The sequence below is a fragment of the Phalacrocorax carbo genome, chromosome 3 (assembly GCF_963921805.1).
Source record: "Phalacrocorax carbo chromosome 3, bPhaCar2.1, whole genome shotgun sequence".
In the NCBI taxonomy this organism is placed as follows: Eukaryota; Metazoa; Chordata; class Aves; order Suliformes; family Phalacrocoracidae; genus Phalacrocorax; species Phalacrocorax carbo.
The window spans coordinates 127,995,533-128,011,528 of NC_087515.1; the positions used below are offsets into that span (position 1 = coordinate 127,995,533).

At 62.2% G+C, this 15,996-nt stretch overlaps 1 protein-coding gene across 2 annotated transcripts; it reads right to left on the bottom strand.

Moving 5' to 3' along the window:
* Positions 1-1,152: 1,152 nt before the first annotated feature.
* On the bottom strand, positions 1,153-15,985 carry ADCY3 (adenylate cyclase 3). 2 transcript variants are annotated; one of them, XM_064448322.1, is made up of 20 exons: positions 14,580-15,985; positions 10,353-10,502; positions 7,967-8,097; positions 7,524-7,635; positions 6,999-7,126; positions 6,603-6,761; positions 6,335-6,518; positions 6,105-6,263; positions 5,827-5,969; positions 5,577-5,738; positions 5,399-5,486; positions 5,187-5,303; positions 4,680-4,939; positions 4,506-4,587; positions 3,641-3,799; positions 3,304-3,450; positions 3,060-3,173; positions 2,851-2,977; positions 2,501-2,625; positions 1,153-2,221 (listed from the first exon to the last, which is right to left on the bottom strand). In XM_064448322.1, the coding sequence occupies exons 1-20, from the start codon at positions 15,252-15,254 to the stop codon at positions 2,039-2,041; spliced, it is 3,405 nt and encodes a 1,134-aa protein (XP_064304392.1). In that variant the 5' UTR covers positions 15,255-15,985; the 3' UTR covers positions 1,153-2,038. The 2 variants fall into 2 exon arrangements, with proteins under 2 accessions (XP_064304392.1, XP_064304393.1); XM_064448323.1 differs by having other exon boundaries at positions 6,356-6,518; positions 14,580-15,983.
* Between the last annotated feature and the right edge of the window lie 11 nt (positions 15,986-15,996).

The following is a 15,996-nucleotide window of genomic DNA, read 5'->3' on the forward strand; positions in this document are numbered from 1 at the left end:
ATAATGGGGTTTCAAATGACAGTGTTTTCATAGACTTGTAGAATGGTTTGTGCTGGGAGGGACATTGAGAGGTCATCCATCTCGTTTTTATGCCAGGACCGTGTGTGATAAGGCACAGGGAAAGCACTTCATCATTTTTAATTCTTTTTTTTTTTTTCCTGTAACCATTAGAGCTCCTTGCCCAGATTGAACTGAACAACCCGCTTACGTGCAGCCTCCGCCTTTCGAGTGGCGTAGCTCCAGGTAGCGATTCCTGCCCCTGGCACTCAGGACTTCTCAGGGAGGAAGGCTCGCAAGGCTGAAGCTGCTTTAGAAGAGCTGACGGCCCCTGGGGCGCTCGCGGGGCGAGCGTTCGCTCGCTCGTGTTCGGAGCGGCCTGGCCTTTTGAAGAGCCGCTCCTGACGCCAGCTGTGCAGCATCAGAAGTCCTTTTCATTGTCCCGCATCACTTTTCATTCTGTGGTTGTGGTTTCCTCTGTGAAAAATGGAAAGTGGAAAAAGTGCTGCTGGGTGCCTCGCCTGTGCCTGAGGGCAGCCGTGAGCTTGCAGAGGGCAGACTTAGGCGTAAGTCCCTGCCCTGACCCTGCTGCGGGGTGAAGGTCTGGGCCAGGCTTTTGGGGGAAATGTGTGGGAACTGGGCGCTTCACCCTCTAGGCTAAACCGCCCCAGTGTTGTCACTGAGGCAGCTGGGGCAAAGCCAGGCTTAACCCAGGTCTTGGGCATAACCCTGTTTGTGTGGGACAGAGAGGGGCAGGTCCAGGCCATAAGACACGTTCCGCCTCGGAGCCCGTATCCCGGGGGACGAACACCCTCAGCAGGCTGCGTCTGGCGCCGCGGGTGCGGGTCTGTCCCCCTCCCCAGCATCGCTCCGGGTCCCCGCGGGTGCTGCCTGCGAGCGCAGGGACAGCAGCACAGGCCGTGGGCACGAGGTTTATTTCTTTCTCCCTGACGGCGTAGGGATTAAACTCCCGTATCATTTGTATCATCGTTCCCAGGGGTTAGGTACTCAGCTGAGCCCCAGCGGGGAGCGAACGCCACAGGCAGGAGGTGCTCCTTTGGGGGCCCCTCCAAAACCAACACCCCCTCGGAAAGGCAATCAAGCCCATCTCACCGTACCCAAAACGCTGGAACAAAGCAGGCGCAGAATCAGGCTTTGAAATTCAACTGCTTCTATTCAAGAAACTAGTGGCGTAATTACACTCTGTGGGCACCTGCCTTCTCCCCCCGGGCCCTGGCAGCGTCGGGTTTGTCCCTGGTCCTCTCTTCCATCAAGCGACAGCGAAGTGACAGCAGCCGACGGCAGCGTGCGCGAGCCCCGCCGCGGGGAGGGAACGGCCAGTTAAAAATATAAATGTCGATCTGTACTCTCATATTATATATATTTATATATCTGAAATACACAATATCGGTTCCTTTTTCTTCTTCCCCGTGTCAAAGGCGGCACCGCGCTCTCCGTCTCCCCGATCTCCTAACTACGGCGCTTCGTGACGAGGATGAACTTGGTAGGAACTTACAGCAAACCCCGGATGCTCCTGGTTTGCAGCTACCGCTGCCGGCACGCAGGAGAGACGTGGTGTCTTCCCATCCAGCCCTGAGTTTGGCTCTCCTCGTGCCGAGCGCGCGGTGGTTGGGGCCCGTGATACTGCTTTAATGTCATGCTGTTCCCCGGCGTGGCTGATGGGGCGGCCGCCGGCCCGGCGAAGCCCGGGACGCCCGGGGAAAGGCATCGTGTGTCCCCGGCCGCGGCCCGCCGGGGCTGCGAGCTTGCGTGCGCTTGCGAGCGTGAACGACCGGAGGATCCTGCCGGGGCGGCCCCGCGTCTCCCTCCTGCTCAGCCGCAAGTGCGATGGAGCAAACATCCCCCCCACCAGAAAGCTCCGGCGGGGGCTCGGAAAGGGTCGTACGAAGGGCTTGGTTTCTTGAGTTTGGTTTCAGATCCGGATGGCGGTGGGATGGACGTCCCTGGCGGTGGGCGCCCGGGCCCTTCCCCGAGCCGTGCCGGGAGGCGGTGGCTGTGCTGGCGGGCAGGCGCCGGACCCTCACGAGCTGTCCACCACCTGATGGGGCAGGGTGACGGAGGAGCCGTTGATGAAGGAGCCCTGCTTCTCCCGGCCCTTGAGGAAGAAGGTGAGCAGCTCCCCTTTGCCCTTGACATAGATGGCTCCCCGGCGCACGAAGCGGAAGCCGTACTCCTTCAGGATGAGGTGGGTCTCCTCCACCACCTGTGGGGACAAGCAGACGTGGTGGGAGGCAGGAGGGATCCTTGACATGGGCACCAGGGACCCCCGTATGCCACTCGGGCAACAGGTCTACCCATCTGCCCCATTGTCTGGGGGTGCCTCACCTTGCCCCATTCCCAGCCCGGAGGAGCCCCCTCAGCCAGCCCCAACCCTTCCATGTGCTCATGCCAGCACTTTCCCCCTCCCACCCAAAGCCTGGGGTGTTTTGAGGGCTGCAGCCCCTCCATGGGTTGCTGATTTGTGTCCCCTCCGTCGCCTCACCTGTATGTTCCCCATCACGCCGGTGGACTCCATCCTGCTGGCCACGTTCACCGTGTTGCCCCAGATGTCGTAGTGCGGCTTGCGGGCACCGATGACACCCGCCAGCACGGCCCCCTTGTTCATGCCTGTGCAAGACAGGGAGTAGACGTCAGCTCGGTGCCTGGTGACACGGACAGGACGCCCTCCTCTGCAGGAGAGTGTCCCAGGGGATTCACTGGGGCAACGAGGTCCCCCCTGAGCCCTGCTGCCTTCATCTGCTAAACTACAGCTGCTGCCCAGCATCCCACCGCTCACGGGGAACAGGGACGAGGGACACTGAGGCAGACCCTGCCCCACGCTCACGGACTTGCCTATGCGGAGCATGAAGTTGTTGAAGGACTGGTAGTTGATGTTCATCAGCGTCACCTTCATGGCTAAGGCAAAGTCAGCCAGGTCGGCCAAGTGCTGCCAGCGCTCCTTGTCTGAGAGGGTCTCCTTCTGCAAGGGAAGCGCGGGTCAGGCCTGCCCACCCCTTGCCCACTGTCGTCCCCCCCCTCCCCCGGCACGGGGACCCCCTCACCTTGGCGCTGTAGCCATTGGCACTGGCATCGGGGGTCACTCCAGAAGCAGCCATGTAGGTGCTGCCGATGGTTTTGATTTTGGTGATGCACCGGAATTGGGGTTCATCCAGGAGCTGAGCCATGGAGACAAGACCCTCAGGCACCCCAGGGCCATGGCAGGTCCTTCTGCCCCCCGATGGGGCAGGAAGGGAAGGTCTGGCCAAGCCCCATGCCAGCCCCATGGCTGGCTCCGTCCCGACTCACCGCGTCAAAGTCAGAAATTATCTCGTTGAGGAACCGCAGGCACTCAATGCCCCCGTTGTTGATGCTCTCCTCCGTGTAGAAGTCAGCAAAGTTGGGGAGGGAGGCAAACATGACGCCGATCTCGTCATAGGACTGGCTGTACAGCTCCTGGGGACAGGATGGGATGGTGGCTGTGAGCTGGGGACATGGCCACGCGTGACCAGCACCTCCGGCAAACCAAAACCCGCCTGTGAAGCCATCTTCACTTGGCACGTCAAAAAAAATGAGGGTGCTCTGCAACCTCACCTTGCACAGCCAAAAAATGGGGGGAACTACCCCCACCCAGGGTGCCCCTCACCTCGTCCCGCTTCTTGGAGCCCAGGAAGTGCCGGGCCACGTGCTCGGGCAGCATGTTGGTGACAAGGGCCTCGTTCCAGCGCCGCATCTCGTAGACCCGCTCCTTCTGGTCATGGACATCAATCTTCCAGAGGAAGAGGGTCCTGGCCAGCTTCTCCACCTGTGGGTGGGAGGAGATGGCTGCACCCCCAGCTCCCACCCACCAGTGGGTCCCCTCCAGCACTGGGAACATCCTGGCCCCTGTGGGGCTGGTCTGGGCTTGGGGACAGCCTGGAGGGAGGCTCTGGGACAAGGTGAAGCCCTAACTGGGGACACAAGACCTGCTCCAAGGGGCAAATGGAACCCTGATGGGACAGGCATGGGTCTTGGGGCCACCACGTTGCTGCCAACCCCTAACCATGGAGGTGAGATGGAGGTGCTCTCTGCACTGATGTGGTCCTGCAGAGAAAGGGCTTCCTTGGAGAAGAGCTGATGATGCTGTCCATAGAATCATGGCATCACTAAGTTTGGAAAAGACCTCTGGGATCACCAAGTCCAACCACCAATCCAGCACCCCCAGGCCTCCCAAACCATGGCCCCAAGTGCCACGGCTGCACGGTGTTTGAACCCCCCCAGGGACGGTGACTCCCCCACCTCTCTGGGCAGCCTGTGCCAGGGCCTGACCCCTCTGGCAGGGAAGGCATTTTCCCTCACATCCAACCTAAACCTCCCCTGACGCAGCCTGGGGCCGGTTCCTCTTGTCCACAGCGGGGGCGGGGGGGGGGACAAACCTACTGCCCTGGAGCTTGCAAAAAACAATGGCAGGGGCTGAGGGTGAAGACACAGAGGGATGGGAGCTTCCTGGGTCGGGCAGGTGAGTCACTTACATGGCGCGAGAAGTAGTAGAAGCTGAGCATCACGATGAAGATCATCGCTGTCATGGAGTACTTGGAAGGGACCAGTGAAGACCTGCCGGCAGTGGTGGCAAGGCGTGGGTGGGCTGTGGGCACAGCTGTGCCCCACCCCCCCCCACCCATGCCCACCCCCCCGCCACCCCTTACCTGCTTTGCTGGCCACGGCGGCGGTCGTACTGGTCGAAGATGTGCTCCCAGGCGTAGATGTTGACGGTGCCGGCGGCCGCGGTGATCAGCACCATGAGGGTCAGCTTGACCATGTGGCTGACCTGCACCAGCATGATGGTGGCCACCAAGGCCAGCAGGGCGATGTAGCTGTAGTACTTGGGCTGCTCCCCGCAGCCGCCCGGCCGTGGTGGTCCCACCGTCCCGTTGCCCATCCCACCGTGGTCCTGCCGGCAGCTGAGCTGGGGGCACGAGGGCCGGGTGAGGAGGGTGACGCGGGGACGGGGTGCATCTCCCCCCAGGCTGCATGGCCACCCACCAGGACAGGGTGCTTTGCAGAGCAGAAGAACAGCACCCGACCTAAAACCCCCTGTATCCGCAGTGCAGCTTTGCTAATTGCTTTAATGATCGGCCGTGCACGGGGCCGTGCACAATTATAGGCTGCCTGGATGGAGGTTGGAGTAGGCTCAGCCCAGACTGGTGGCTCACCATGTCCACAATGTCAGCCATGGTGACGATGATGATGGCAGCCATGGCCCAGGTGTTGCGTGCCCAGCGGGTCCTGTCAATCCAGGTGGAGAAGGCCACGAGCTTTTTGGGGAAGACCTGTGGGGAGAGGAAGGTGGGGAGGGGTTCGCCCAGGCAGGACACAGTGGTGGGACATCACAGCATCCCATCGCCATGAGCCTGTCCCGTCTCACCCGGGGGAAGATGGCAGCCAAGGAGCAGAGGGTGAGGATGAGCAGCAAGATCTCCCCCACCACGAAGGTCACATAGTTGGCCACCAGCCTGCCAAAAGACCAAAAGGGGATGGGTTTGAAACCCAGTGGGGCTGAGCATGTCTTGGGGCCACCCGTCCCCACCACCTTCCCACCATACCAGGGGTCGATGAAGACCTCCACCAAGGCGGTGAAGAAGAGGACGACGCAGGAGCAGCTGAAGGCAGCCCCGCTCTGCTTCTCCTTCTCTACGGAGTAGCGCGTTTCCATCTCGGGGTCGATGAAGCGCATGGAGAGCCGGAAGGTGCTCTTCCCCTTCAGCCTGCCAACAACACCGCCCGTCACCGCCTGGCAGCACCAGGGACCGGCCGAGCCATGCCGGGATGCGCCGCCGACCGGGGGTGACTCACGCCTGGACGGACTCGCGCTCCAGCAAGGCTTCGTTGAGCAGCTTGTTGAGCTCCTGCTCGTTTTGTGAGGCGTCGATCACCCGCTCGGCCAGGTCCCGCAGCCGCAGCCGCCGCCGCGGGTTGGGGAAGGAGGGGTTCACCGCCTGCGCCGGCACAACCAAAACACATCAGCGAGACCATGCTGGCACCGGGGGGGTTCGGCCACCCCGGTGTGGCTATCAGCAGCCTTCCAAATGCAGGTGAGCTGCTGGAAAGGGGCTGCTTTGCACAGGCTGTACCTCTCCATCCTCCTCTCCGCTCTCCAGGGTGCCCCTCACCCTGGCGTCGGGCTCCTCGGGCTCCTCGGGGCTGGCGCAGGCCAGGCTGAGGCTGCCGTTGCGTTCCTTGGTGTTGACCAGCGGCGGGGAGCCGCCATGGGATGAGGTCAGCGACAGCTTCTGCAAGGTGGAAGGTGGTGGGTCCAGTGGGGGGGGGTGTCTCCCCCCCCCCCGCCCCAACTCCGGCTCACCGTGGTGCCGCCGCCACTCACCACCCCATTGATGCCATTGCGGAGGGGCTGCTTGGGGACCATGACGAGGTAGGTGACGATGCCCTTCTCCTTCAAGTACTCGCAACGTGAGCCACCTTCACCCGGCTCCACCTCGAACTCGCCCTTCAGGCAATCCATGGTGCTCTGCGAGATGTGCACCCGCCTGCCAGCACCGGGCGCCAGCGTCACCCTTGGGTGCAGGGCACCCCATCCCTGCCCCCCCTCCTCCCCCCGTGGAGATGCTCACCCGGGGATGCCGCCCGCCTCCATCTTGTTGGCCACGGTGACGTCGGTGGACCAGACATCGTACTGCCAGCGCTTCTGGCCCAGCACGCCCCCCAGCACCGTCCCGCTGTGCACCCCCACCCGCATGTCCACTGCCGTCTTGGTCTTCTCCCGCACGTAGCTGGGGAGGGGGGAAGGTAACAATATTATGAGGGTGACCCCCCTCCCAACCCATCCCCACTCCACCCACAGCCCCCCCCCCCCCCCATCATTATAACCCCTCCATATTTTAATGCGTTTTGCAGAGGTGGGAATCCCAAAGCCCCCAGGCTGCACCCCAGCCCACCAGGACCCCCATCCCACCCTGGCACCCCTCCCTGGGGGTCAATGCCCACCCCTGCAAGGAGAGAGCCCTTACGAAATGGCCTCCACCATGGCCAGCCCCATCATGATGGAGCAGACGGCGTGGTCCTCCCGGTACTCGGGCAGCCCGCAGATGCAGTAGTAGCAGTCGCCCAGGATCTTGATGCGCAGCTGGTGGTATTTCTGGGGACAGGGGGACACGATGTCAGCTCCCCCACCCATCAGCTGGGATCCCCCCAACCCCCTCACCACCCCATCCCTCTGCCAGGATGACCTTGACCCGCGCGGAGGCCTCCCGCGCCCAGCGGGGACACAAACAATCGGATTTTCCATTCCCACCCTGCCTCCCCGGAGGGATCGCCCGGGAGCCTGGCTGCACTCCCCTTCCTAGCTCTATTTTTGCAACGGAGCGCAGGGCGTCTCCAGCATCCCGGAGCAATAATACTTTAACCTCCTCGTCCCCATCCTGGGATCCAGCTTTTGGCTGGGGCCGGGGGGGTGGGGGTGGGGGGGGGGGGGGGCGGTGGCTGAGACCTGCCCCGCTCATTACATGCCAGGCGGGGGTTCGGGAGGCACTCACGGCTGCCAGCTTGTCGAAGCGGGCGAAGAGCTCGTTGAGGAGCTTCACCAGCTCCTGGGCGCTGCAGGACGAGGAGAGCTGGGTGAAGCCCACGATGTCCGCGAAGAGGATGCTGCGGGGAGCAACGGCGTGCGGCTCAGCCCCGGCGCCCCCCGCCCCCACCCCGGCGCCCCACCTCCCCCACTCCCCCCTTTCACCAGGGCGCCTGCGCTGGAGGAAAGGTTGTTTGGGGACACGGCTGAAAACGATGCACTGTAAACCATGGCTGGAGTAAAAAGGGCCCTCAGGTCATGGTCTGGCTGGTGGCCGTCCCCTGTCACCCTTCGCTTTAGCTGCGAACCACCCTAATCGCTCCCTCTTTTCTAGCCAGGGCTGCAAAATACACATTTCTGGAAAAAAACCTGGAGTTTTTTTCCCCCCACACGGTGAAGAGACAGTCCTACCTGACGTTCTCGTGACGGTACATGTACATGGTGTTGAACTGCTGCATCTCCTTCTGACTCGGGTCCTTCTTCATGTCCTTCAGCATCTCATCAGCCACGTGCTTGGGCAGGATGGAGAGCATCAGCCGCTCCTGGGGGCCGGGGCAGGGAAGGGAGATCACCGTGGCGCGAAGGCGAGCCCGTGCCAAGAGCAGCAACGCATGGCGCAGACACAAAGTGCAAATACATGGTGTAACCGTGCCGCGCAAAGGCAAAGGCTAAATGCAAACCCATGATGCAAACACACGGTGCAAATGCACGGCTTCTGAGCACCCCCTTCTCCACGGGGACAAAGAGCAGCAAAGGGACATTTCCAAGCTCCTGGGCCCTCGCTGCTGGACCTGGCCCTCCCCGAAGGACCACAGGGCCCAGCCGGGTCTTTAGCCCAATCTCTCAGCCACACGTGAGGAAGGAGCAGGTGGTGATGCTCTGCCAGCAATTGATTTTACCATTTTCCTTCCTATTTTACAAGTTCTCATCAAGATTTTTGCAAGTGGGAATAAATCCCAGCCAGGGGAAGATGGGAGGGCAGCAGTTTTGGGGCACCACAGCCACCAGCCTCCCTGTCCCTGGGGCCATGGGAAGGAGGGACAGTCCCACACACTTATTCGGACACCGGCTGCTGAGCTGCAGAATCTGCTTGTGCAGCCCAGAGCCCTTCTGCAGGTGTGATACAGAACCCAGCCCCTCACTGGGAGCTGGAGGATTAAAATGCATTGGGTTGGCCAAGATTTTATTGGCCCAAGTAAACCTGGGACATAGCACTGGGAGTGACCTCAGGGTCCGCAAGGATGTCCCCCAAGGTCCCTGCGAGATGCCCCAGGGTGTCCTGCCGCAGGGGTGGGTCGGGGCCTGGTGGGTGTGTATGGACCTGAGTTAAACCACACCAGGGGGGGAGTTATCAATTTAAAAGTGTGGTGGGTACCCCACATCCGTGCGTAGGACTCGACCAAGGTCCCCCCAGGATGCCCAAGGCCACCTGGGGACATCGTACCCATTGCTGTCCCCGCTGGCTCTGCAGCCTCAGAGCCAGAGAAGGGATAGACCTGCCCGGCTGTGCATGGGGATTTGCACTAAATGTAAGTAACTTGGTTAATGAAGTGGGTTTTCCTCTGGGATGGGGGCGGTTCGATGTGCAGCGGCGGCGGGGGCTGTTGCTGGAGGAACGGCACCGTGTCTCCGTTCCCATCCCCATCCCCAGGGGCTGCTGGTGGGGAGGCGTGCAGGAGCTCCCCGGCTCCTCTCGGCTCCCTTTAACCTTAGCTCTGCCCATGGGGCTGCCGGTTCAGCCACCACTGCTGGCCTGGAGGGAGGAGGGATGGATCCGGCCACCGGCACCGCTCCCCGCACCGCGGCTCCCCTGCCCTGAGCCACTCAGCCCCACGCTAGCAGCCTTTCCTGCAAGATCCCATGCTATTTTTAGCTCAATTCCTTAAGGAAAAAGAGCTCATGCGATAATAATCCTCATGTCCCTTCCTATACCCCTCTGAACCCATGAGCCTTGAAGGCGCTCTCACTCGGAGCATCCCCCAGCCCTATCGTCCAAACCCCTCCCTGGCCCTAACCCCTTATTAGACATCAGAGCACCCACCCAGGTTTTGCAGCAAAGAGGACTCTGGTGGCGCTGGCCCGGCCCCGCCACGTGTCTCTTGTTGCCATTGGGAGCAAATTGCTGGCAGCGGATCACCCAGATAAGAGGTGGGAGATGGGGGGAGAGAGGCCCCAGATAAGGTGCTAAAATTAGCCCAGCTCATCACCGGGCAGCGGCGGGAGACAACAGGGCTCTGAAACCGCCGGCTGGCACCACGCCGCCCGGTCCCCTCCGAGCGGGCCGCCACGGCGCGGTGCCGGCACAGCCGTGTGCGGGGGGCAGCTCTCCCTTCCCAGCCCACGAGGTGGCCGGGGGCCCGATGGGGACCCGGCACGTGGCCGTGCCCGGGGACGGGGACGTGCTCCAAGGCCATACCGTGGGACCCGGCACGTGGCCGTGCCCAGGGACCTGCCACATGGCTGCACCCGGGGACCTGCCACGTGGCTGTGCACGGGGACCTGCTGTGTGGCTGTGCTCAGGGTTGGGGACAGCTTGGTGGTGGCCACGGCAGGATCTGGGAGGCCCTGGAAGAGGCCGGTCGCACAGAGAGTCCCCACATCGAGCGCAGGGTGCAAAGCTGCAGACACATTTCCCGCTTTGGGTCCTCCCGTCCCCATCGCCACTGCCACGGTCCCTCCGCGCTGGGCACGGTGCAGGCTGTGGGTGCCTTACCCACAGCCCAAAGCCACACCGGTGCCCCATCTCGGTCCCCTGCCCTGTCCCCGTGCTGCCCCCTTGCCCAGCCGCGGCTCCTACCTGCTGCTGGCTCTGCTCCTCCAGGTTGAGCTTGACCTCGAGGGACTGGCGCGCTTCGAGGAAGGCTTTGCGGTGCTTGCGGTCGGCCATGTAGTAGGACATGGTGCCCACCGTGATGGCGCAAAGGTAGATGGCAACGTTGGACAGGATCTTTTGGGGCAGAGAAAAGAAGAAGGGGGTGAGTGGAGCCGCGGGGAAGACCATGCGTGGGCCGGTGACACCACAAGTCCCTGTTTGGGCAGCAGAGACTGACAGATGAGACTGGAAAAAAAATATTCAAATGCTGGAGAACATAAAAGACACCCTGAGGATAAACCACCAGCCACGACCACTGTTAACTGCTGGGGGGGACTCACTGGGAACCAGGGGGACGATCACAGTGGCTCTGCAGGAGGGGTCCAGCCGGGGATCATGCCCTGAGCATCCCAGGAGAGCTCGTGGTCCCCGTGGGCTGATTCTGCTTCATTAAAACTTGCGGAGATGTTTTGGAAAAAGGCAGCAGGTTGGCAGGGGCTGGGTGCAGCCCCAGGAGAAGGCGCTGCTGAAGGCGAGAAGCTCTCAGCTGCCACCCCCTCCCCCCACGGGAATTGCACCCCTTTGTGCTGAAAAAATTAATAAAAACACAGCCAAACCCTAAAATCATGTATTTACTCACACTCCTGCCCCTCTACATCCCTCTTAACCAAAATGTGGTTGTGAGCCCGCAGCGCTGGAGGTGGATGTCCCTGGGTGTTGCTGGCTGTGACAACTCACCCCGTTTTCTTTGGGGTTCCAAGGGAGCGTGGCATGGAGGCTCGCGGCCTCGTCCCGAAGGCTGGACTTGCCCCATCCCTGGGCTGGACCCCGTCCCATCCCACAGGCTGGACTCCAGCTCCGTGGGCTGGACCCCATCCCCCGGGCTGGCTGCTGTCCCCATGGGCTGGACCCATCCCACCCCCTGGGCTGGACCCCATCCCCGCAATCTGGGAGGGGACGGAGCAGGTTTGCAGATGGGAGCAAAGAGCCCTTCGTGGAAAATATGACTGATGAGGGAGAGTTGAAAGAATTCAGTTTGTTTAGTCTAGAAAGGGGAAGAGCGACGGGGAGGCTGTGATAGCAGCTATGCTGAGGAAGCGATGTGGACATGGAGATGTCCTCCCACCCCGCGGGCCATGGGCTGTGTCACAGCCAGTGTGGAGGAGGCAGCAGGAAGAGCGCAGAGCTGTCCCTGGGCTGGTCTCCAATGCGGGATGTGCCGCCGCGCTCAGCATCCTCCTCCTGATCCCCAGCTCCCTGCTAGCGACCTTGTCCCGTCCCGGGTCCCCGCATCCCATAGCCCAGCTCGGCTGGAGGAAAGCCACAATGTGACCCTGGCCCCAAAGCCGTCCCTGGGCATCCCCGTCCTCAAGGGTTTCATCACTTGACAGCATCGAGCCCCGAGCGGCCCGGCCTCGTCGCGTGGTGACAGGGAGGAGCTGCCAACCCCTTCCGCACCGGGGGGAAACTGAGGCACGAAGGGAACAGGCCACGTGCAGCAACTGATACAGGGCGCTGGGGCTTTGGGTGCTGGCGGGGCACCATCCCGGGGCTGACAAAATGATTTGCAGCAAGGAAACTTTTCTCTGTGGGGGAGAAAGAGCATGAGGAGCAGGGGAGAGTGCCTGGGATCCCCAGCTGATGCCCCAGGGCCGGATCCTGCCCCAGGTCCAGCCGCTGCGGCTGGGGGATCCCCGGGAAGCCCCTGCACCTGCGGCACAGCAGATGGCGAGTGAGAAGCTGTCTGGAGGTGGGCACAGAGAAGAAACCCCCAAAACAAGCAGCCACTTCCTATTTTTAACCAGCCTCTCAGGTTGTCATGACAACCGGCCACTCTACCGGGGCTGGATGGGCATGGGGCAGCTCGGCACAGCTCGGCACAGCGGGGCCACTGGAATCCCCGGGGACCCACGGGCATGGCACAGATGTGTCCTATGCCGAGCATCTTCTGGCTCCATCCTGCAGCCGCGCAATGGGTGCTCAGTCCCCAACAACCTCCCCCAGCGCAGCCTGAGCTGCAAAACACCTCCTGGCACCCCAAACACCGCAGGGAAGCCCCAACACGGAGGAGACCCCGCTCCCAGCATGGTCACCAGTTATTATTTGCACTCGGTAATTTGGAGGCAGCAAGAGCAAGACACGTGCAGGAAGAGCATGCACAGCAGGTGGATGAGCCTTATCCCTCCTTCCCCATCCGTGTCCTGGAGCAAAGGTCCCGGAGGGGGATCTGCCAGGACCATCCAAACCAGGACCAGGTCATTGGCCAAGCCCAAGGATGCTTCGCAGCTGGTTTGCACACGACCGCAGCAGATGTGGTCTCAAACACCACCAAACCCTGACCCCCTGCCACGACGCAGCCGTCGGGCTCCTCCTCGGCGGCCAGCAGCGGGGCAGAAGCTGCCGGCATCTCTTGTGAAGCTTCCTGGGCTGTGCCAGCCCCGCTGAAGTGACATCCTCCAGTTCATCCTATTAATAGCAGTGCCCTCCGGGAGCCGCACCACCGGCTATAATAATAAAGCATATGATGTTTATTTCTGGACATAATGTTCCTCCTTTTGCAGCAGGCAGAGGCTGAGGCATGCTGCGTTGCCAAGGTTTTACCGGCCCCGGACTCTCCGTGCCACGGCAATGATTAACGTGGCGGCAGCGGCGCATGCCTGCTGCTGGCCCGGGGGGATGCCCACATGGCCCCTCACCTCCTGCATCCCGGGGCTGGTGGCAGCAAGAGGTTTCCTTAGCTTTGGATCGGCCACGTGCAGCGTTTGCATCCCAGATAAGGAGTGAAACCTGGGAAAGCTGCTGCTGTACTGGGATTTCTCCCGGTTCATGGTGCGTCCGGCTGGGCATCACTTGGGGGGCACCCATGCTGCAGCCCCAGTACCCAGCCTGGCATGCTCCAAAAACCATGCCCAAAAAGTGCTTTTCTTCACAAAATCCTGTGTGATGCCACGAGATACCCATGCCAGGGGACCAGCCCCAAACCGTACCCTCCGGGGCAGGGAAAAATCAGTATCTTTGGGGGTTTTGGAGAACAGGCTCCATTTTCCAAACTCCTGGTGTGACCATGGGCTCAACACTCCCCAAATCTCCCAAAAAAGCAAATAAATAACCCCTCTCTCTCTTCCTGTTTAGGTTGGGAGCAGCTGAAGGTCTCCCAGGACCTGACCCAGAGCATCCCGAATTCCCGTAGCATCCTCCCACGGAGCACACACCATTACGGGGAAGAGCGGATGCTTCCAGTGGGATTTTCCCTGCTGCCGTCAGCAGCCACTAGCACACAAGTTTTCAGCCCTGGCTTTTTCCCCCGCGCCCCCCCCCGCCAGCCCAGCCACGAAAATCCTGCTCAGATCGATGGGTGCGTGGCCAGCCGGTAGGGACATTGGTGGGAGGAAAAGGATTTGGCCAAGCAGTGAAATCCACTGATTTAGGAACAAAAACAGTCTCTAGCTGCTCCAGGTGGGTATTTCCCAGGAAATATTAAGAACCCAATGGGCCAGGGACCGCTCTCCCCGTGCCTGATCCCCATGTCCCCTCCTTTGCTGCGTGCGTAAATGGGTGGCCCATCCTTGGGGCCACATTCGGGTTCGGGGACGCTGTTTTCTAGCAGAAAAACACCCCAAAGCATCCCCAGGCTCTGCCCCAGGCATGGGGCTGGGTGATGAGCATCACCCAAGTTGCTCCCTGGCTCCTTCCTCCTGGGAAAGCTCCAGTAGCTGTTTGCGAGCCCGGGAGCTGGGCTCCTGACATGGTTCTGCTAAAAATGGCCATTTTTGGCCACTTTTAGCCATTTTTGCAATTCAAAGGGAAATTGGCCCAAGCAAGCTGGCAGGGCGGATGGGGGAGCCCGCAGTCCACCGTGCCTCAGTTTCCCCAGGAGCCCCACCGCAGCCTGCATGTCCACACACCCAGGGTGTCTCCCAGGAATGGACTTGTCCTTGCAGGGCCAGGTGTCCCAGCACAGGCGGGTGCTCCTGCCCTCCCAGGCACCCCACTCCCCATGTAGGTTGATATCAGGATCTGTTTTGGGGACCCCTCCCTGCTCCCGGTAAACATCGCAGTCAGCTCGCAGGGTCTGAATTAAACCTGGCTTTGGGGTCGGGCGCAGGGATGGGGATGGACCCCACGGTAACTCATGGAAACACCAAATGGGGATGATTCGTCCATCACCTCCCACCACCCCGGGGACCCCGTGTTCCCCCGCCGGCCCCGTACCTGTCTCAGCAGCGCGCCCTCGTCCAGGGCGTCCTGCCGCTGCTGAGCGACGGTGACACCGAGCACCAGCGTGTGAACGCCGCAGGAGACGGTGGTGATGAGCACGATGGGCCCCAAGCGCAGCGGCAGCGTGATGAAGAAGGAGAAGATGAAGAAGGCCTGCCAGCCCACCGTGTCACTGGCCTCGGGCGAGCGGGAGAAGTTGAGACCCAGGTAGCAGAAGATCTGGGCCAAGATAAGGACCCAGAGGACGTAGGGCAGGAACCTGCGGGCCACCCGCTCGGGGAGCAGCCTGTACTTGCAGAGGATGAAGAGCAGCATGTGGGTGGCCAGCCCGGCCGCCGCCGCCAGCACCGGGGCCAGCTTGTCGGCGGCGTAGACCACGGCGCACATGATGAGGACGTAGCAGTCGAAAAGGGCGGCGAAGACCACCAGTACCAGGAGGGTCTCGTGGCGTTGGCGGCGGAAGTAGGTCTGGTAGAGGTTTTCCAAGGACTCGGGAGCGAAGGTGAGGCGCATGAAGCGGGGTAGGCAGAGGCAGGGTCCCGAGCTGCGCACCGTCACCTCGTGGGTCCGACCCACGCCGTGCTCGGGGTCCGACGGCAGGCTCACCGAGTAGTCGGCCGAGTACTCAGCTGAGCACTCGGGCTCCGAAAAAGCCCTATTCCTGGGCATCGCGGCGCCTTCCCCTGCTCCGGCCCCGCAGAAATGCCGCGCTCCCCCGCACCTCGATGCTCAGCGGGGCATCACCCGCACCATCGTCTTGCCGGCCACGGCGTAGCGAGGCCTTTCCCCCTCTCCTGCAGCCGTAACCCCCAATCCCGCTGCGTGCCGAGGAGCGGCCAAAGGAGGGAAAGGGGGATAATTATAAATAACCGCCGGCGTGGCGTGGGGAGGCCGGGAGCGGAGCGAGCCTGCCTCCCCAGCTCCCTGCCAGCTCTCTCCCCAGCCCTTGCGCACTGCCAGGTTGCAACCGAAGCGACGCGGAGCAGAAAGATGTCGCGATGCCTCCCTGCCCCTCCTTCGAGGGCAGCCGGTTTTGGGGGGCGATCCCCGCCGCTCCTTCTGGTTTTGCTCCTTTCCTAGATGCTTCCTTCCAAGGGGATGGATGGGAGAAGGGCCCGGGGTGGGAAGGGGGGGGCGAGCCCCGCAGCCCACCGGCTGCCGCAGCCCCGGGGGGAGCGCAGGTGCGGCCCCGCCGCCGGGAGAGATGCGATGAGCTTCGCTTCGCTTCGCTTCTCCCGGCCGCCTCCAGCATCCTCCGGTCCCTACGCCCGGGGCCGCCCCGTCCCGCCGCCCCCTCCGTCTCCGCGGGGCCGGGGCCGAGGCGGCGGCGGCGGGGGGGGCTCCGGCCGGGGGGGCATGGCAGCGGTACGGGGGAGGGATGAAGGGGGAGCGGGCAGGGCTTCCCCGGGGC